Here is a 21,472-nt window from a genome sequence, read left to right as displayed (position 1 = left end):
GGGCTTCCCGCCGCCCCCGCGCGTGGAGGCGTGAGCGCCGGTTCTGAGCGGGAGGAGGGACGCGAGGGAGGGTGGCTCCGCCGGTCCCCTGTGTTATGTAATCCCGCCCCGTCTGCGAGGACATCCCAACCAAGCCTCTGCGGCTAGTTGACGAAGTCTCCTCCCTCGGCTCCCAAATTTATGCGAGGATGGCGCCGTGATTTACAAAATGGCATGGGGCAGAATCTATTTTCTGGTGATGATGTCCTGCCGCTCTAGACGCCATGTTTAGCCCAAGGACTATTTTCTTTAGGTTTTCCAGCACCTACTGAAAACGAGTAATGTCATCGAGCCACCTGCTCTCCCTCGTTTCTGCCCGTGGTCCTGGTTTCCTCTCTCTGGTTGTCGAATTCTTGCAAACTGTCACTAACACGGCAGGCTTCTGGTCTCACTTAAGCCTTCAGAAAAAGCGCTGAGAGTCTTGGCCTTTTCGTTCTCTAGGAGGAAAGGAGGTCGAATTGTAGTATCTTACAACGGTGCGGAGGAAAGCCCTTTTCTTCACACTTCTGTTCACATCCCTTTGTAGCACAAAACGCCACAAAAATGAGGTTTTAAAGGAATTTCCCCGGATGAAGGCGAATGGGAGGAGGGCTGCCTTTGCTTTTGAACAGTGATTTCACAGACCCCTTCCTTGTTTTGGAAGTAGGAGCTTGGGCGATGACTTACTCATCACAGTTGTTCTTAACTTTAGAGTGCATTAAAAAATGACATTTTGGAGACAATATTAAACGTAAAGTTTAAGGAATTTATGCTTAGTGGTTTCTGGGTGGGGTGGAGTGGAGGGCTAGTATCTCTACAATGGACAACCTTCAGTTAAAGTAATTGGTACGTTAAAAATTCTTGGTTCTGTGCAAAGGTGATCAAAATATAATGTTCAAGCAATTAGATTGAGCCAGCTGGCGGTGGCAGCACACACCTTTAATCCCAGCACCCTGGAGGCAGAGACAGGCAGATCTTTGAGTTCTAGGCCAGTCTTGTCTACACAGTGAGTTCCAGGACAGTGGAGGCTACACAGAGAAACCCTGACTCGAAAAACAAAACAATTAGATTGTCCCCTTGATTTCTGTCCTTTTTCCTGTATTGGTGGGGTATGTCAAACTGAAAAAAAAAAAAAAATAGAACAGGGGTGTAAGAGTTGCCACCCACATCTTGGAGGGTATAATCTAGGAGAGTAGTATCCACATTGTGGTTAGCTGATCCTCGGGGACATCCCTCAGACTATAACTCTTCAGAATTTTTAATTTTTAATTTGCTTTAGCACTTTGAATTTGCTTCTGTGACTTTTGTACTGGTGATCCAAAGTGAAGTTAGGTAAAAGCAAGGTGTTTTCACCCAGTTCTGATGTGCTTACTTGAGAATATTCTTGATGGAATATGGACAGCTTATCATAAAACCATTACTGTTATTAAACTTCAGCTTTGGAGTATATCTTTAATTTTTAAGAATTTAATAAAAGTGAAAGGCATGTATCAAACATTTATATTGTCTGTGGAGTTTGCTTTGTTTTTATGATTTATGTCTTTCATGTAAATTAATGTCTGTCTGCATGTACACCTGCATGCCAGAAGACGGCATTGGGACCCAATATAGATGGTTGTGAGCCACCATGTGGTTGCTCAGAACTGGATTAAGGACCTCTGGAGGAGCAGCCAGTGCTCTTAATCACTGAGCCATCTCTTCAGCCCCTATAGAGGTATTTTTAAAGTTTTTTATTAACATATATTAATTACTTGACTTTTGTTTCATTATGACACTTTCATACATGTATGTAATCTGTTTTTATCATATTGAGACCACATTACTGTCCCTCAAGCTCCCTCCTGTTTTCATATCTTGGCCCTGAGGGTGGTTGACCTGGTGAGTTTAGTGTTGCTTACTGGAATGTGGGCAGCTCACCAAGAAGACAATGTCTCTTCTTACATTAGCAACCATTAGTTGACTACAGATGCTTTCACGGTTGCATGTTGGACAGTCCTGCACAGGGTTATGCAGTCAGTCATAGCAGCTGTGAGTTCAAGAGTGCATGTCAGTGCTCCACAGCACATAGAGAATGTCCATGCAGAGCGGAGCATTCTACAGCCTCTTATGCTCAGTACTTCAGCCAGTGATGAGTTTGTGTATAAAGAAATCCATGATGAAACACACTGCAGAAAGGTGCTTCTCCAGCCAAAGCTGACAGCAGCACTGTGGCCATAAACATACATGTTGAGAAGGTCGTGTGATGGACATATAATGTCCATTTAGCAAAATAACAGCTGTAGCTTCCCCACTAGAATCTGTGACCTTCTCAGCTTTTGATGAAGTTTAAAGTATGAGATATAAATTTACTCCTGTGGATAGGTCCTCAAATTCAATCAGAAAATGGTTGAGTAGCCTCTCCAGCCCCTTGTTATATAGAAATTCATTTTTAACGGAAAGAATAACTGACAAAGTAGATTTGATACTTCAGTGTTCCTTCTTGAAAAATAAATGGAGTTAGTTTTGTCAGTACTAGGAAAACAATGACATTTGTTTCTAGTGATAAAATTACAGGCAAATAGGATTATAAAAACTTAACAGTTTGAGTTTTAACATACTCCCAGGACTTGACAAACTTTAAAAATAGCACTAGTTAATAACTGACTATATTTAAAAATATAATTGGCTGTGATGGTGCATGCTGGTAATCCCAGTGGAAGGGAGGCTGAGGGCAGGATTGACTTGAGTTCAAGGCTATCCTGGAGAGAGTCTCAAAAGGGAGTAGAGGTGGGAAAGGAGAGATTGAAAGGTTACATGGTGCATGAAATCTTAAAAAAAAAATACTGTATGCTGAAATGCCATTTGGCAGGTGGCATAACTGTTTTCCAGATAATCAATGCCAGGTATAAGAAAATACAAAACTAGGGGCTGGAGCAAAGGCTCAGCAGTTGAATGTTGGTACTGAAATCCTGAGGACCACAGTTCAGATCCTAGCTCAGCTCATTTAACAAGCTGGGCAACTTGTATATACCTGTAACCCCAGCTTTGCTGGCAGTGGAGACAGAAGTATCTATGGGGCTTGGTGGCTTCTACCTTAGCTAAGATGGGAGAGTGACAGAAGATGCTTGGCACATTGATCTGACCCCTGCATGCATGCAGAAGCTCATGTATGTGCTCTTACATATATACACAAGCAGAACTTTTTTTAAATGCATAAGTAAAAAGAATCTACCAAAATACAAGTTACATCAGTGAGCCGAAAACAAATTGTAGTGCTTTGCATCGAAATGAAGACCCAGCACATGCTGGGCAAATGCTCTGTCAAGGATGGAAGGATTCATGCCAAAGGTAAGACTGCGTGAACTTCATCGTGAAATACAGCCTATGCAGTGCATAAGAGTCATGTTACCAGTACAATTATTGTCGTGAAATACAGAAACCAGCTAGTGTGCCAAGATGTTAACAGGATTAACGGAAGACAGTGTATCGCACAGTATGTCTTTGGTGACCTATAGAATCTACCTAGGATTCCTTTCATTTCTTTCTTTTTTTTTCTTTAATTTTTATTTTGTTTTTTTTGAGACAGGGTTTTTCTGTATAGCCCTGGCTATCCTAGACTTGCTTTGTACATCAGGGTGGCCTCAAACTCCCAGAGATCCTTCTGCCTCTGCCTCCTCCTGCTGGGATTGTACCACCACCTGGCTCTAGGATTCGTTTCTTAAACAACCCTCCCCCCATTTCTGATTTTTTTTTATTGTCTGAGAAATGTGTGTATATATAAGCCTCCTAATAATTGCTTGTAGGAAAACTTTGAAAATTCAATCAAAATTGCTACTAGCCAAAACTATGTTGCTAGTCTCCTAAAGCATACCTTCCTCCTCCCCCACTTTTTTCTTTGTGAGACAGGGTTTCTCTATGTAGCCCTGGCTAGTCTAGAACTTGATTTTTAGACAAGGCTAGTCTGGAACTCACAGAGATCCATCTGCCTGTGCCTCTGGAGTGCTGGGATTAAGGGCTTGCACTACTATACCCAGATCCACTCCAGTCTTTAAAGAAGAGTCCGTGTATGTAGAAGAGGTTAAAGAATGCAATAACCCTTACCGTGACCTATGTGTGATCTAGGCAACAGTGCTTGTTAATATTTTAGCCTGTGCCAAATATGAAAAGATTGACAGCTGCTATAAAAAGGCCAGAATATCTGTTAAATCATATTAAAGTCACATTTTTGACATTTCTACTTATTAGTTTCAATTATTTATATATTTGCCAAGAGTAAGTGTTTTATCCTCCGTAACAATTATACCGTTGCATAATAAAATTAAGAAAAATCCTGAATGTCTTCCAGTGAGTGGTCCATATTAAAATAGTGCGGTTGTCCCCCGATTTCTTTGTAAAGGCATATTTTTCATTGGTGCATGTGGGTGTGCCACATGTTTGGGTGCCCTCCAAGCCCTGAAGAATGGGGTTGAATCCTCTGGAGCTGGAGTTGGAGGTGGTTGTGAACTGGAAATGAAGTACACACATCTGGAAGAGCAGCTTGAGTGTCGCTGCTGAGCCATCTCTCCAGCCCGTCTGCTCCTTAAGGAGAGCAGGGTCCCCTGCAGCCTGGGCATGCCCCTACTGTGTGTCTGCTTTGGACTTGTGATTCCCCTGCCTCTGACTTGCAGTGGCTAGGATTAGAGGCCTTTGCTGTCACTTGGTTCCAAAATGCCGTTCAGAGCCTTTTGATGAACCAAGACCTAGCAAAGGTTTATATGTTTCATTTGCTTTTGTATTTGCAATTTCTTCTAATGTGGTTTCTTCCCCACTGTTATGTATTTGTGACATTGACATTTTCAAAGGGACCATCTTAGTGTTTTCTAGAATGTCCACTACTCTGTGTTTCTGGTTGTTTTCCTATAGAATGTCCATCTCAAGATTTATCTCATTTCCTTGTAGTAGGAGAGGAATGGAGGGAGATAAGAAGGGAAAAGGAAAAGACAAAGCTAGGGTGTATATAAGCCTTTTTTGTTGTTAATATTTATTATGTATACAGTGTTATGTCTGCATGTGTGCTTGCAGGCCAGAAGAGGGCACCAGATCTCATTATAGATGGTTGTGAGCCATCATGTGGTTGCTTGGAATTGAACTCAGGACCTTTTGAAGAGCAGACAGTGCTCTTAACTGCTGAGCCATCTCTCCATCCCCAAGCCGTATTTTTTAATTGAGATTCTGTTTCTTCTTATTTTGAATTATGTGTGTATGTATTTTATGGTGTGGTTGTGTGCATGTGAGTGCAGGTGTCCATGGAGGCAAAAGACATGTGATTGCTTTGGAGCTGGAGTTACAGGAAGTTGTAAAATCTGGGAACTGGATTTGGCTCCTCTACAAAACCAATGTTTGCTCTTAACACTGAGCTCTCTTCCCAGATATTTTTGTTAGGAATGGTTTTAAAGCTTTTTCTTACATTTTATTCTTCTATGTTCAGTATGTTTGGAGGTCAGAGCACAACTTGGAAGAAGTTGATTCTCATCTTCCACCATGTCGGTCCAGAGGATTGAACTCAGGTCTTCAGGGTTAGTGGCAGGCACCCTTACTCACTTAAGCCATCTCACTGGCTTAGAAGTAGTTTTATTTGATATCTTTGTGGTGATCTGACAAATCCTGCTGGTTAAAAAAAGATATTTTCCACAGTGTTGTTCTATAACCTCTGCATGTGTACCACATTTCATGAGTACCCACATAAATAAATACTAATAATAAAAAATAAAAATAAAAACTGGGCTGGAGATGGCTCAGCAGGCGCACTGGCTGCTCTTCCCGAGGACCTGGTTTTGATTGCTAGCACTGACATGGTGGCTCACAACCATCTGTAAACTCTAGTTCCAGAGGGTCTGGTGCCCTCTTCTGGCCTCCGTTGGTAACCAGGCAGAACACCCCTACACAAATTAAAAAATAATTTTTAAAAAAAGATTTATTTATTATGTATACAATGTTCTGTCTGCATATATAAAAAGGAAAAATAAGAAACACGGAATGTTTTTAAATGTGTTTTTAAGATTTTTATGTATACAGGTGTCTGCCTCCATGTGAGGTGGGCACCACACGCATGCCTACTGCCCTCAAAAATCAGAAGAGGGCTTCGGACTCCCCGAGTTGCAAGTTCCACGTGGGTGCTGGGAACTGAACCAGGATCTTTTGCAAGAGCAATAAGTGCTCTTAACCACTGAGCCAACTCACCAGCCCAATCGTGAAATATTTCTAAAATAATTATTTTTAATGGCCTTAAAATTACTTATATTAAGAGTGTGGGGGAATAAAGTGTAATTAATAAAAATTAAAAGAAAAAAAAAGAGTGTGGGGAGGCTCCCTTTTCTGTGGGGAGAAGGAAAGGAAAGGAGGAGAAAGAGGGGTACTGGGAGGGGCGGAGGGAGGAGCCACCTTTGGGATGTAAAGTAAATAAACTATTTAAAAAAAAGTGTGTATGTGGGGTAGCCTTGATTTCATTATATTGTCCTTAAGTTTTCTTAACTATAGATTATGCCAACAGGGGAAATGGTCTAAGTGGCTTACTGGGGGAGGGGAAGGAAAGGGAATACATGGTATAAAAAAGCAAGCAGGCTGGGGAAGTAGATCCCTGGAAGCTGGGAGACTGAAAGAGACAAGAGGATCCCTGGGGCCCAAAGCCAGCCGGTCCAGCTTAATTGTTGATCTCCAGGCCACCGAGAGACCCTGTCTGGAAGGAGGCAGACACTCCGAAGGGTGTTCCATACACAGTGGAATAGAAACAGACGCATACACATCCATACATAGCACACACACCAAACAAGAATGAGGACGATTACTGAGGAATGAGGTTGCTGAGCAGAAGGGGGCATTTCGAAGAAGATTTTCAGGAGATTTTTTTAAAGGTTCTGTAATACATATTGTGGATGTAGAATTTTTCTTTGAGATGACATAACAAAATTGAGGACAGGTAACTAGTACTAGCGGGTTAATTTATTTTCAAAATGAGCAGAGAGGCCACTAGTAGCATCTAGGTTATGGTCTTGAACTTTGCCTCTCACCAATATTGTTCCTTGGAGAAATAGCTGGCTCTTGGTTGAGGGCAGGAAATGTGTGAGATGAGCCTGGAATATCTTGTCAGAAATCAAGAATTTGTATCAGACATCGCTGAGTTTCCTCTGAAGGACTCAGGAGTCAATGGAAGACATTCTCACTGACCAGAATAGGACATTGAGTATTATAGGATGAGCTGCATGAGGCAGGACATTAAATACATTTGGTTTGTGGTATAATGACAGCCTATTGAGCAAGAACAAGCCTATTGGTCAATTTAAGGAAGCTAGTAAAACAACCCATTTTGATATAAAAACGTTGTACCTCTTGGCCCAAGCCTGTCATTTTCGCTTACTAGGGAGGCTGATGCAGGAGGCTTACAGGTTCAAGGACTTCCTGAGTGAGTTGCAGAGTGGCTCTAGGGCAGCCTGATCAACCTAAACCCTGTCCCAACTATGTTCCCTCTATGCACTGCCCATAAAAGGATGGTGTAGAAAGGTTTTAAATGTAAGTGGAATGATAGTTAAGATAAATTTGTACTTTCTATCTCTCGAGGTTTTTTTGTTTGTTTGTTTTTGTTTTTTAATAATAGGGTTTCTCTGTGTAGTCCTGGCTATCCTGGAACTTGCTCTGCAGACTAGGCTGGCCTTGAACTCAGAGATCTGCCTGCCTCTACCTACCCAGTGCTGGGATTAAAGGCATTCTCTGCCACCTCCTGACAATACTGGTACTTTTTCAATGCTGCATATTTGATAATACTTTCTTTTTAAAGAAGATACAGTGCCAGGTGTAGTGGTCCAGACATTTACTCCAGCACTCCTGGTGTAGAGTCAGGTGGGCTTCTGTGAGATTAAGGCTAGCTTGGTTGGTCTAGTAGAGTGGGGTCTAGGACTGCATAATGAGGCCCTGTCTTAAACAAGCAAACAAAAACCAAAACAAAACCCAAAGAAAATCAGATACAATGGAAAGGAATGTTTGTTTGTTTGTTTATTTATTTATTTATTTATTTGTTTGTTTGTTTTAGTATCTTCATCAAATATAGCACTTTCTCATCACTGAAGTTTTTTTTTTTTTTTTTTTTTGGGGTGGATTTATTTACATGTTTGTGTATGTGCATAGGTGTGAAGAACAACCCTCGCTGTCTTACTGTAGGTGCTACCATCTTGCCTTAAAAAAAAAAAAAAAAAAAAAAAAGGTTTGCCTGTGTGGGGAGGGTATCTGTGTAGGTGTATGCACAAAAGTGCGGGTGTCCACTAGAGGAAGAGGTGTTGGATCTCCTGGAGTTACATTTGGTTGTGAGCCACCTGACATGGCTACTGAGAACTGACCTTGAATGCCCCAGTGAGAGCATTCTGCACTCTTAAAACACTGACCATCTCACCAGCCCCACCTACCTTGTATTTTTTGACAAGGTTCATCATTGGTTTAGGACTCTCACGTGAGAGGCTAGGTTCACAGGCCCCATAGCCCCCAGAACCCTCTTGTTTCCTCCTCCCCACTGCTGACTTCAACTTAGTTATCACCCAAGCCCTGAAGAAAAACTGGAATGCTACAAGAAGGATGTTAATTTTAAAGTTCAACCAAGTATTTCACTTATGTTGATGCCTCCTGTAGCCTCTGTTTTCACCCCAAACTATTTGCATGCTCAAGTAAAAGGATTTGGTTACATTCTGAGATAAAGTTGAGGTCAGAATCAAGTATTTGTTTGAAAATCTTCTGAAAATATATTTTGTGTTAAGTATAAAATATGTTCTCAGTAAGCAGTCAGGTGCTAACTGAACAGCCTTATTGATCAATTCTGTGTTTCTTCTACATGAAAGAAAGAAAACTGTTTTTTGAAAACTTGAATTTTCTTTACATTTTGAATATTTTAATTGTGTTGGCTACTTGGCAGTACTTACAAGTAAGGGGAAAAGTTATTTTTCTTACTTGTTTCAAACTATTTAAAACGTAAAAATCTTGCTTTCCCATTTGTTGTTTTTTTTTTTTTTTTTTTTAGTTTTAGAGTTAGCCTTTTTCATGGAAGGAACAACATAATTTAATCATCTGGGAAAATTGTGTCATTTAAATTTATTATTTCACAAAACCAAAAATCATTTATCTCAGTTATTTAGAATATCCTAAGAGGTGGAGTTGTAGTCTGGACCAGTGGTGCAGTCTGTAATCCTAGTGTTCGGAGGTTGAAGCAAGAGGATTGCAAATTTGAGGCCAGCCCTGAGCTACAAGCAAGATCTTGTCTGGATTAGAGGAATTGATGAGGGAGATTATAAATACTTGATATAAAAGATCAGCCTTTTGGGATATGCTGATAAAATATTCACAGGCATATCACAGTTTGTTCTCAGATAGCTGTTTATTTAGAAGAGAGCTGTCTGTATCGCGGCACGTGTGTAGAGTGATTGTTTTCAGGTCATCTCTGAATTGGTGTCCTTTAAGCATCTGCAGAGGCTTTCCTCTAGGTTGTAATTGTCATTTTTCTGTTTTTTTTTTTTTTTTTTTTTTTTTTTTACTGGAAGAAGGTTATACAGCAAAGAACAATAACATAATACTGTTGAATTGTTTGAAAGTCATCTCCCCTCTTTGTTTAAATGGGACCCGTGGTAGACCATGCCTGTGAAAATCAGAGGACGACTTGTGGGAGTTTGTTCTTCATCCACCGTGTGGATGCTGAGGCTGGGAGTTTGTCAGGCATCGTTGCGGGGTGTCTTTACCCAAGCCACCCTGTCAGTCTTGTAGTTTTGTTTTTCAATTTCTAGAGTTCAGTCTCTGGCTAGCATTATCTAATATCTATATATGTTAAGCAGAATGAGAGAACTTAAGTAAATTCTTTAGGTATTTTGCTCCCTTTGTGGTTTTGGTTTGAAAAGATATGCATAATTAAAGTAGACGATTAGAAGCCTCTAGAGTCAAGTTGGCTCCTGTCTGTCCCTGACTCATTGAGACATTGTGGGATGTTTGACATTTTCAAAGCAGACGGTGCCATCTATTGGGCATTACCCAAAGTGTGGCTGTCAAGTGTATACACTGATACACAGAGTGGTGTGGTGGCTCTTTTGTTTTGCTGTTGCAGGTTTTGTGGATTTGGTATAGAAAGTTGTAAGACTCTTGAGGACAGGGATAACCTTTGCAATGAAGGCTTCATGTGAGCACTGAGGATAACATTACTTTCGTCAAGACAGAGACACTGACCCTGTCTTAGCTCATACTGGAGGGTACCACGGCAGCTGCTCTTTGTAGTGCAGAGTTGAAAAGTTTTGTTTTGGAAAGAGGCATGTAATGTAGGCAGTGTTTGCAAATTAATGCAGACTCCAGGGTACTGGGGAACAGTTTACAGACCTCCTAGACAGGAAATACCAGAGTAGAGTATGAAAATTGGGGTTCTTACCTTAGGTGCAAAATTTAAGGAAGAATCAGTAACCACAGTCTAGTTTAATTCCTGCTGTGTGTGATTAAAAAAAAAAAAAAAATCTGGGCATAAAGCACCTTTACGGGCTGGAAAGAAGCTTGGTGGTTAGAGCGCTTGCTGCTCTTAGGGCAGACTTGGATTTGGTTACGAGCACTCAGGAAGTGGTTCAGTCATCTATAACTCCAGGGAATCTGACTTTCTCTTGTGACCTCTGTGGGCACCATATGCACATAGTGCAAATGCAGGCAAAACCACTCATAAACACAAAGTACAGTCCCAGGTTATTTCAGGGAAGTTAAGGCAGGAAGTGAATAGCTAGTCACATTGTATCCAGTCAAGAACAGAAAAGAAATGTATACATACATGCTTTCCTGCTTCCTGTGCTCAGCTCAGTTTTTTCTTTTCTTCATTCTTTGGTGTTTTGCTTACATGTTTGTCTGTATGAGGGGCCAGATCCACTGAGACTGGAGTTGCAGTCAGTTGTGAGCTGCCTTGTGAGTGCTGATAATTGAATCTGGATCCTGAAGAACAGTCCATTTGCTCAACTGCTGTCACCTCAGGTTTTCTACGCTTACACAGTTCAGCATTCCCTGTCTGGGAAACGGTGATGCCCACAATGAGGTGGGTCTTCCCACATCAATTAATGCAATTAAGACAGTTCAGGGGCTGGAGAGATGGTTAAAATGAAATAAAAAATTACAGTAAAGAAAGTTTCTCAGAATGTGCACACAGGTCAATCCGACATAGGCAGTTCCTCACTGATACTCTCTTCTTATATGATTCTAGATTGTATTAACGACAAAACTATCAAGTAGTTAATACAAGGTTGGGCATGGAGGCACATGCCTTTAATTCCAGCACTCAGGAGGTAGAGGAAGGTGGATCTCTTGAATTGGTCTATATAGTGAGTTCTAAGACATCCAGGTCTTTCTAAAGGAACCCTGTCTCAGAAAAACCAAAACAAACAAGCAAAACAACAAATGCATCAGACATGAACTTGCGGGGGGAGGCAAAAATAGTTGTATTTCTGTGAGTTCAAGGCCAGCCAGGTCTACAGATCAATTTCCAGGGCTGCTTAGTGAGACTCAAGCAAAACAGAACACTAAAGCAAAAGACCCTAAGCACCACCATCACTAAGTAGTATCTTAACATGATTTTAATTTGTGTGTGTGCTAGAGAGCATTGCACATGCTGGCAAGCACTGGACATAACACATGATTAAAAAATACTTTAAGCTTTTACAGTACTTGGCTTCATTGCGGCATTTTCCAACAAAATTTGTGTGTGTGTGCCTGTGCCTGTGCCTGTGCCTGTGCCTGTGCCTGTGCCTGAAGTTGATGTCAGGTATTTCCCTCAGGTGTCTTCCGTAGACAAGGTCCTCACTGAACTGAAGCTGCTGCTTTGGCTAGTCATCGAGAACTCAAGATGCTCATCTTTTTCCTTCTCCAGTGCTTTGGTTAAAAGTACTTCACCACTTCACTTGGTGTTTTGATTGTTTACCTTTTGGTTTGGGGGTTTTGTTTTGTATGATGGTTCTGGGGGCTGAGCTCAGGTCCTTCTCCATCTTCCTAGCTTCTCTCCACTTGTCCCTTTCAACCATTGCTGTCTCATCCCCACCCCCTGATGCCCCCGTATTCTAGCCTCCTTTTTTTTTTAGCTTTCATGTCACTTATAGCATGCCATTTTTTGGATATGCCTTTAATTCTCCACTTGGGAACCAGAAGCAGGCAGCTTTCTATGAGTTCAAGGCCATAGCAAGTTCAAGGCCAATTAGGACTACCTGTCTAAAATAAAATAAAATAAAAGTAAAGTAAAGTAAAGTAAAGTATTGGGGTAGCTAGATGGCTTAGCAGATAAAAGTGCTGCTGGCAAGCCTGACAACTTGAGTTTGATTCCTGGGACCTAAATGGTGGGACAGAATCAATTCTTGAAAGTTGTCCTTTAACCTCCACATATGTGCTGTGGCACACATACCTGTATACCTATATACACCAAGTAAATAAATACTATATATAATAATTTTTTAAAAGATTTATTTATTATTTATACAACATTCTGCCTGCACACCAGATCTTACTATAGATGGTTATGAGCCACCATGTGGTTGCTGGGAATTGAACTCAGGACCTTTGAAAGAACTGAGTGTTCTTAACCCCTGAGCCATCTCTCCAGCCCTATATATAATAATTTAAAAAAAAAAAACAGTAGTTATGGGAAACAGTTTCTAATGAAAAAAATAGTTCCATCCCTGTCCTTGAAATGCTGTTGCATTTGCTTCACCCTGACCCTTGTGGTGGTATGCTTTCAACTTTTTTCTTCTCTCTTGTTTTCTGATTTTCTTGTTTGTTTGTTTGTTTGTTTGTTTGTTTGAGGCAGGGCTTCTCTATGTAGCATTGTCTGGCCTGAAACGCGCTCTGTAGACTAGGCTGGCCTTGAACTCACAGAGATCTGCCTGCCTGTCTCCCTCAGTGCTGAGGTTACAGACGCGCACCTGCACCACTGCACCCACCACCTTCTGCTTTTTTAAATTTTTATTTTTTATATTAATTAGTTTATTCACTTTGTATCCCAGCTGTAGCCCCCTCCCACCCCCTCCCAATCCCATCCTCCCTCCCTCTTCTTCTCCTATGCCCCACCCCCAGTCCAATGATAAGGGAGGTCCTCCTCCCCTTCCATCTGACTGTAGTCTTTCAGGTCTCATCAGGACTGGCTTCATTGTTTTCCTCTGTGGCCTGGCAAGGCTGCTCCCCCCTCCGGTGGAGGTGATCAAAGCCAGCCCATGAGTTCATGTCAGAGATGGTCCCTGTTCCTATTATTGGGGAACCCTCTTGGACACTGAGCTGGGCTACTTCTGTGCAGGGTTCTAGGTTATCTCCATGCATGGTCCTTGTTTGGAGTATCAGTCTCAGAAAAGACCCCTGGGCCCAGATTTCTTAGTTCTTTTGCTTTCCTTGTGGAGCTCCTGTTCCCTCCAGGTCTTTCTGTCTCCCCCTTTTTTCGTAAGATTCCCTGCACTTTGCCCACTATTTGGCTATGAGTCTCAGCATATGTTTTGATACACTGCTGGGTAGAGTCTTTCAGAGACCCTCTGTGATAGGCTCTTGACCTGTTCCCTGTTTTCTCCCTCCTCCGATGTCTGTCTTGTTTGACTTCCTGAATGAAGACTGAGCATCTTACCCAGGGTCCTCCTTCTTGATTAGCTTCCTTAGGTGTACAGATTTAGTATGATTATCCTATATTGTATGTCTAATATCCACTTATAAGTGAGTATATACCATGTGTGTCTTTCTGCTTTTGGGATATGTCACTCAGGATGATCTTCTCTAGATCCCACCATTTGCCTGCAAATTTCATGATTTCCTTGTTTTTAATTGCTGAGTAGTATTCCATTATGCAAATGTACCACAATTTCTATATCCATTCCTCAACTGAGGGACATCTGGGTTGTTTCCAGCTTCTGGCTATTACAAATAAAGCTGCTATGAACATAGTTGAGCAAATTTCCTTGTTGTATATTTGAGTATCTTTTGTATATATGCCTAGGAGAGGTATAGCTGGATCTTGGGGACGCACTATTCCTCATTGAGAAAGTGCCAGATTACAGCCAGAAAGTGGTTGTACAAGTTTACATTCCCACCAGCAATGGAGGAGGGTTCCTCTTTCTCCACATCCTCTCCAGCATGTGTTGTCACTTGGGTTTTTGATCTTAGCCATTCTGATGGGTGTAAGGTGAAATCTCAGGGTCATTTTGATTTGCATTTTCCTGATGACTAAGGATGTTGCGCATTACCTTCAACTTTAATAAGCCTGATTAGTATAGAATTTGCTGTAGAAAGGATTAATATTTAAGAGTCCAAATGTCGCTCTGGTGCAGTTGAGAGGGTAGATCACTAATCAGGCCATGAGCTTGATGGGATATGGCGGCTCACCCCATCCCCGCAATTGGCAGGCCAGAGCAGGATAATTGCCACGAGTTAAAGAGCAGCTTGGGCAACATGGTAAGGGCCGCCATTCTACTTTACAGAATGAGGCCTTTTTAAACAAAATATTTCACATTTGGCACCAAACTATTTCTCCGATTCAGGATCACTATCTAAGTAACTTTATTTTTCGTGTAGCATGGCGGACACCGACCTGTTTATGGAATGTGAGGAGGAGGAACTGGAGCCATGGCAGAAAATCAGTGATGTCATTGAGGACTCTGTAGTTGAAGATTACAATTCAGTGGATAAAACTACTCCAGGTAACTAACGCTCTTTTGTTTACATCAATTATATCTAATTGTAAAAGAATGTGATACAGAGAAGGAATTTAAGAATCCAGAGAGAGCTGGCTGGGCGTGTTGCTTGTTATGTATTGTTTGCCTGGGCTCTGTCTCCAGCACCACATAAACTAGGATTGGTGGTACATACCTGTAATCTCAGCAGTAGAGGTGGAGGCAGGAGGACTGTGAACCCAGAGTCATTTTTAGCTACACAGCAGGTTTGAAACCAGCCTTGTCAAAAAAAAAAAAAAAAAAAAAAAGACCAGAGAGAGCCATAGTAGCTCACACCTATAATCCTAACTATAGAGATTACCTCAAGCCAGAGGTACATAATGAGTTCCAGGCCAACTAGGGATATAGAGTGAGGCCCTGCAGAGAGAGAGAGAGAGAGAGAGAGAGAGAGAGAGAGAGAGAGAGAATAAATGAATATGGATATTTAGGACATTCTTTTCCATGCTGTAGCATATGAGTACCGACTTCTTAAAAGTTTGTAAAATGCTGTTTAATTCACTTAAAACATCGAGAGATTGGGCTAACTAATGTTTATCAAATATCCTCTTACTAAACATCCATGAGCAAGGTTGGAAAGTGGTGTATGTTAGAGCTTATCTGTGTCCCTAGTGAGAGTGCACTAGTTGTTTTCCTTGAATTTGGTTTCCTTTATGAGCTAAGAAAAGATCGCTTTGTGTCTGTCTTAGTGGCAGTTAAAATTAAGATGTTACCTTTAGTTTATCAGTGATAAGGGCAAAATTCTAGATTGCCCTGAATTGATAAAGTAGGGTTTTCTTCTAAATTATACTAGTTGCTGTTTGTTGTTTTTGTTTTCTGTCTTTCCTTGAGACCTGAAGATAGTATTGGTTTAGGCTGAAAAGGAAACAGTACAGGTTTTACAGGTGGCTTGTTATAAATTCTAGTAGTGGTGATAGTGAATTTGGGAGTCCTAAAGATACAAAATATTCAAGTCCTGACTCCGAGGTCAGTGACCTAACTTTGTTGAGTTGTTGGGTTGGTTTGTTTGTTTGTTGTGTTTTTTAAGTATGTTGGGGTGTTTGCCTGAATGTACGTCCGCACCACATGCATATGTGGTGTGCGCAGAGGCCAGAACATGGCACGGAAACCCCCGGAATGACATTTCAGACGGTGTAGGTGCCATGTGGGGGCCGGGAATTGAACCTGGGTCATCTGGAAGCCTGTACTCTTCATTGCTGATCCATCTCTTGGCCCTTCATTGACCTAACTTAACTGACCAGGAAATGTAAGGCAAAGAACGAGTGACAGTTAGTGTTACTTGTCAGACTGACACAGTCTAGTCTCGCCTGGGGACCCTAATTGATATCAGAAGCCCTGCCCACCCGTGTGGATGGCACCCTTCCCTACGAAGAGGGTTCTGGGCTGTTTAGGAGTGGAGCAAATAAGCTGAGCCGCCAGCATGCATTCTTGTGTGCTCTCTGCTCTCCACTCAGTATGTGATGAGCAGCTTGAAACTCTGGCAGCCTGTGTTCCACACAGTGACGGACTGTGATCTGAAACTGTGAACCAGATAAGCCCATTCTCCCTTATTTGCTTTTGTGAAGATATTTACAACATCAGTAGGAAAGGACATGAAGACCAAAGAGATTGTGTCTAAATGGTAGTCTCGGGGACAGTTAGGAGGAGAAATCTTATCAGTGGTTGGAATTTTGAATGAAGTAGAAAACTTTTTGGCTGTTGAGACAACGTAAGAAGGAAAGAGTAGGAGCAGAGTCCTTTAGTGTCACCTGTCCCTATCTTCAAGTGACTGTGCCTTCCCTTCCCCACAGTTTCTGTGAGCCAGCAGCCAGTCTCAGCTCCAGTGCCCATTGCTGCCCATGCTTCTGTTGCTGGGCACCTGTCTGCCTCTACTACTGTTAGCAGCAGTGGGGCACAGAACAGCGACAGTACAAAGAAGACTTTTGTCACTCTAATTGCCAACAACAATGGTAAGTGGGATTATTGGGAGAAAGGCTTCTGGGATAGAGACATGAGAGAATAAAAATGACCTATCTTGCAGCCAGCTGTTCTGGTAGTCTCATGGCTGTGTTGGCTGGAGGAGTCTATGGGACTGTCGTTGGTGTGGAGGGAACCCTGCAGGCACTGCTGCTCCTTCAGTCAGTGCTGGGTTGAGTCAGGTCAGCAGGTTCTTGCTGCTGATACTTTCTGGAAGAGAGGAGGTGAACTTAACCGTGCTAATTCTAGAGATCTGGGGCTCTTACGCAAACACACACACTTGAAATCAGAAGAGCCCTGTTCATTTGGTTAAGCATTTTCCCAGGCAGCTTCATGTTGTATATTTTCTCTGAGAGATTTATTGGTTGGCTCCTTGGTATTAATGATAAAAGTGGTTTTCCACTAGAATGAAATGGCATTTTCAGGGTGTTTTCTTGATTAGAGAAACTAAAATTTAGTTAGTTTGGTTTGGTGTTTTGAAACAGTGTCTCATTTAGCCCAGGCTGGCCAGTAACTCACTCTTTTTTTTCTTTAATGTATGTGTGTGGGTGTTTTGCCTGCATGTACGTCTGTGTACCACTTGCATGACTGGCGCCTTCTGCAGGTGTTTGGGCCCTTGGTACTGGAATTACAGGTGGTTGTGAGCGGCCGTGTGGGTGCTAGGCATTGAACCTAGGTTCTCTGTAAGAAAAAAATGTGCTCTTTTAACTACTGAGCCATCTCTGCAGCCCTAGCCTTGAACTCTTAGTTCTCCTACCTCTACCTGATAGTTTCCATTTTAGGATTCGTAGCAATATATGCTTTCACAGAATCATTGTATTGCTACAAGAAATTTACTTATTTATTTATTTGTTGGCTGGTTGATAAGTGTTTCGGAGATAGGGTCTCTCTATGTAGCTCTGGATGGCCTGGAATTTGGTATATATACCAGGCTGGTCCCAAACCTGCAGAGATCCACCTGCCTTTACAAATCTCTTGAATGCTGGAAATAAAAGGCATGCTACCACCATCTCATGTGATATTCTTTGTGTATGGATTTGTGTGTTTGTGTATATGTGTGTGTGTTATTAGGAACTGAACAGAGTCATTGTGTCATCCTCCCCTGTACCCCACACACATCCTGTTAATTGAATATAAAGGCCTCACTCATACCAAGATACACACTCTTAGCACTGAGCTATATTCCCTTCTCCCAGCCCTTTCTTAGGTTTTTATTTTGAGGTAGAGTCTAGCTAAACTGCTCAGGCTGGTCCTAAACTTGGCTTCTTCTGCTTTGTTGGCCTAAGTAGGGATTTTATTTCCTTTAGAAATAAATTTATTGCTATAAGAATAATACGTAGGGCTGGGATGTTGTTCAGTTAGAATGCATGCACAGCATGCACAAAGCCCTGGGTTAGGTCCTCAGCTCCACATAAACGAGGTGTGATAGCACACCACTGACATCCCAGCATGACAGGTTGGCAGGAGCCTCAGAAGTTAAAGGTCTTCCTTGGTTACATAGTGAACTTGAAGCCAGCCTGGGCTTCATGGGACTCTGTCGCAGAAAAAGAAGAGCAGGGGCTGGGGAAATGGCTCATTCATTAAAGTGCGTTCAAGGACCCATGTAAAGTCCTGGCCACCAAGGAGATGGAAAGAGGGGGAGCCCTGGGGCTCACTGTCCAGCCTAGCCTTCGCATCCAGCTCCTTGTCTTAAACTAACGCCAAAGCCAAAATGAGACAGCCAGTACCCGAGGCTAGCCACCGTCCCCCGCTAACATGCATGTGTACATACACATGCATGCGCAAAATAAAAATACTGCAGTGTAGAGCATGTTAGAGACAGGCCAAGGTGTGGCGGGTAGCACATGCCTGTGATCAGGGTGTGAGTCTGCTATAGCAAAACCTGTCTTAAAGAAAAATGGAGTAGGAGAGAAGAAAAATAGAGAAAATCTAGGCAGCAAAGTAACTGTCCTATCACGTGGCAATGACTATTTGTCATACTTCATTTATGCTTACATTTACACACACGCTTTTATATACACTGTGGGTAATGATGTGATTCTTACAAAAATAGCACCGTACAAACTACATTTCCCCTACTTCTATTTTTCTTGTAATATTTAGTGAATATTTTGTTATTTTAATAGTTACTTATAACTTTAATTTTTTTTTTTACTGTTGGTTTTAGATAGGGTCTTGCCATAGAACTCAGTCTGTAGACTAGACAGGTCTGGAACTCAACAGAGATTCATCTGCCTCTGCCTCCCAGGTACTGGGATTAAAAATGTGTGCCCCCATGCCTGGCCGTTTCGCTTTTTAAGTTAATTAGTTTATTTATTTTATGTGTATTAGAGTTTTGCCTGCACGTATGTCTATGGGCCATATGTGTGTCTGGAGCCATTGTAGGTCAGAAGAGGCATTGGATCCCTTTGGGGGTTACAGGTGGTTGCAATGGGAGGTGAACCCATATCCTCTACCGGAGCAACAGAAGCTCTTAACTGTTGAGCCAACTCTCTCTAGCTCTCCGTTTTGTTTTGAGACAGGGGTTCATATAGCTCAGGCTAGCCTTGAACTTCCTGTTTAGCTGAGGCTAGCCTGGCATATCTGGTCTTAGTGCCTCTATCTCTCAAGTACTGGGTTTACAGGTGTAGACACACGCATACATTTTTGCATGTTTTGCTTTTTTGAGCCTGGGTCTTCTGTTTTTTATAGGTTGGCTTCAAACTTGCTGTAGCAACAGGATGGCCTTGACCTCCTTCCCCTCCTGATGTCAGGATCACAGGCATGCTCCACAAGCCTGGCTGTTCAGTGCTGGGGTTTGAACCAAAGGCCTCATGCATGTTGACAAGCACTGCAACTGTGCTGTATCTCCAGCCCCTTGACATTTTTTAATAACTACATTTTCCATTATTTGATAACTTTACTTCCTTTATTTGATTAATGTGTTAACAACAGGTTATATGCATGTCTTTCTAAAGAGCGACAGTGAGCACTGGATAGAAATGTGCATACATCACCTGTAAACCCAGCACTTAGGAAGGTTTGAGGCCAGCCTGGGCTATCACAAGGCTATCTCAGAAAATATCTCCTCCAACAAAGTTACACCTCCCATTTCTTCTCCAACTGTTCGGCTAACTGTGGCCTAGGCATTCAAACATATGAGCCTATAGTAGCCATTCTCACCGAAACCACGACAGTTGGTAGTTCCTATAGAAGAATGTCTCTTGTTATTTTGAGACTTTCTCAAACAACAACAATCAAGTTTAGGGCCAGCAAGATGGCCCAGTGAGGAAAAGGTACTTGCTGCCAAGCCTGAGGACCTAAGAACTGCCTCTTACAAGTTGTCCTCTGGACCCCACGCCCCACACACAGGACCCGGCATACACACTCACTTACACTCATTTACAATGAATAGTGTTTAAAAGTTTTAAGGGCATTACTAATAACAAGTTACCGTCTTAATAAAAGATTTCATCTAAAATAGGGAAAGTCTTACCTTTTTAGCTCTGCAGATCGGGGAGAATTGTGTGGTCACTTAAGTCACCAGTGTGAAGATGGGCACTGGTGCCTTAGTTAAGACATGGGTAAAGGTTAGCAGACTGCCCCAAACCCACTTGTATTCTTAGTTGTAGAGTTGGGTGAGGCTTAGGTTTGGTGACATTAAGCCTGAGGTGAGTAGTAGCAGTTAAATAATCTTGATATCTGATACACTATATCTTAACTGAGACAAAATATTTCTTATAGAATACAAGTTTAGCAATGCTTCTAACATCACTTTCTTGTTGTTTTGCTTTGTTTTGCCTGCCTTTTACTGTTTAGCTGGTAATACTTTGGTCCAGCAAGGTGGACAGCCACTCATTCTGACCCAGAATCCAACACCGGGTCTGGGAACAATGGTTACTCAACCAGTATTGAGACCTGTGCAGGTCATGCAGAATGCCAATCATGTGACTAGTTCGACAGTGGCTTCACAACCTATATTCATCACTACCCAGGTGAGTGGGACTTTGACTTCTGGGGCCTGGTAGAGGAAGTAGACTGTGAGCTGCCAGAGGCTCTGCTTTGGACAGGGTCTTCATCACCATAAGAGTTCTCTCTGTTGAGCTGAGATTCTCTGTACTGTTTCATGGAATTCTTCTTTGTGGAATGCCCAGCATTCCATGACTGTGTAATATTTTCTGTCCATACACCTTAGAGATCTGTTGAATTGATTAAAGTCTGGGCAGAAATCATTGGGAGAGTTAGAATTAGAAAGCCTTCACACAGGGGTGGAGAGATGGCTTATACTTCAAGAGCACTTTTTGCTCTTGCAGAGGATGCAGGTTCAATTTCCAGCACCCACATGTTAGCTCACAACTGTCTGTAACTTTACTTTTCAGAGGGCCTGATGCCTCCTCCTGACCTCTGGAGACACCAGGCACTCCCATGGTGCACATACATACACGGATGCAGAATACTCAGACACATAAAGTCAATCTTAAGAAAACAAAACAAAACATTTTTAAAGACTGTACACTTACCTTGCAAGCATTGCCTTTTGTCTGGGCTGTTTCCCCTAGGAAGATACATGTATAAATAAGTGGTCTTTGAAGAAGAAAGGCTTGCTCTACAGGGTACTGGCTGGAAGCTGAAAGCCCTTATCTAAGTGGGTAAGCCAGGTGGGATGGCGCACGCCTGTGGACCCAACACTTGAGGCCTTGGTCTACAAAGTGAGTCCAGGACAGCCAGTGCTACACACAGAGAAATCCTATCTCAAAAAACAAAAAAAAACAAAAACAAAAACCAAAAACTAACCAAACAAAAGGAGTGGAATTTGAAGGCAC

At 42.1% G+C, this 21,472-nt stretch overlaps 1 protein-coding gene across 4 annotated transcripts in view; it reads left to right on the top strand.

Moving 5' to 3' along the window:
- The window catches only part of Pogz (pogo transposable element derived with ZNF domain), a 44,436-nt gene that overhangs the window by 2,684 nt on the left and 20,280 nt on the right, over positions 1-21,472 (top strand). For 3 of the 4 annotated variants that reach the window (XR_008720341.1, XM_055609008.1, XM_055609007.1), the window contains 3 exons: positions 14,560-14,684; positions 16,505-16,663; positions 20,469-20,644. Coding sequence is in view for 3 of the 4 variants with exons in the window: in XM_055609008.1 (XP_055464983.1) it covers positions 14,561-14,684; positions 16,505-16,663; positions 20,469-20,644 (459 nt within the window). In the remaining variant the exon portion in view is untranslated. The remainder of the gene's footprint in view (positions 1-14,559; positions 14,685-16,504; positions 16,664-20,468; positions 20,645-21,472) is intronic. The other variant, XM_055609010.1, reaches the window with a different exon arrangement.

This window comes from Psammomys obesus, unplaced genomic scaffold (genome assembly GCF_907164565.1).
Source record: "Psammomys obesus unplaced genomic scaffold, mPsaObe1.curated_primary_1811, whole genome shotgun sequence".
In the NCBI taxonomy this organism is placed as follows: domain Eukaryota; kingdom Metazoa; phylum Chordata; class Mammalia; order Rodentia; family Muridae; genus Psammomys; species Psammomys obesus.
Note: the sequence above shows the minus strand (reverse complement) of the source record. Positions and strands in the feature narration are given on the sequence as shown.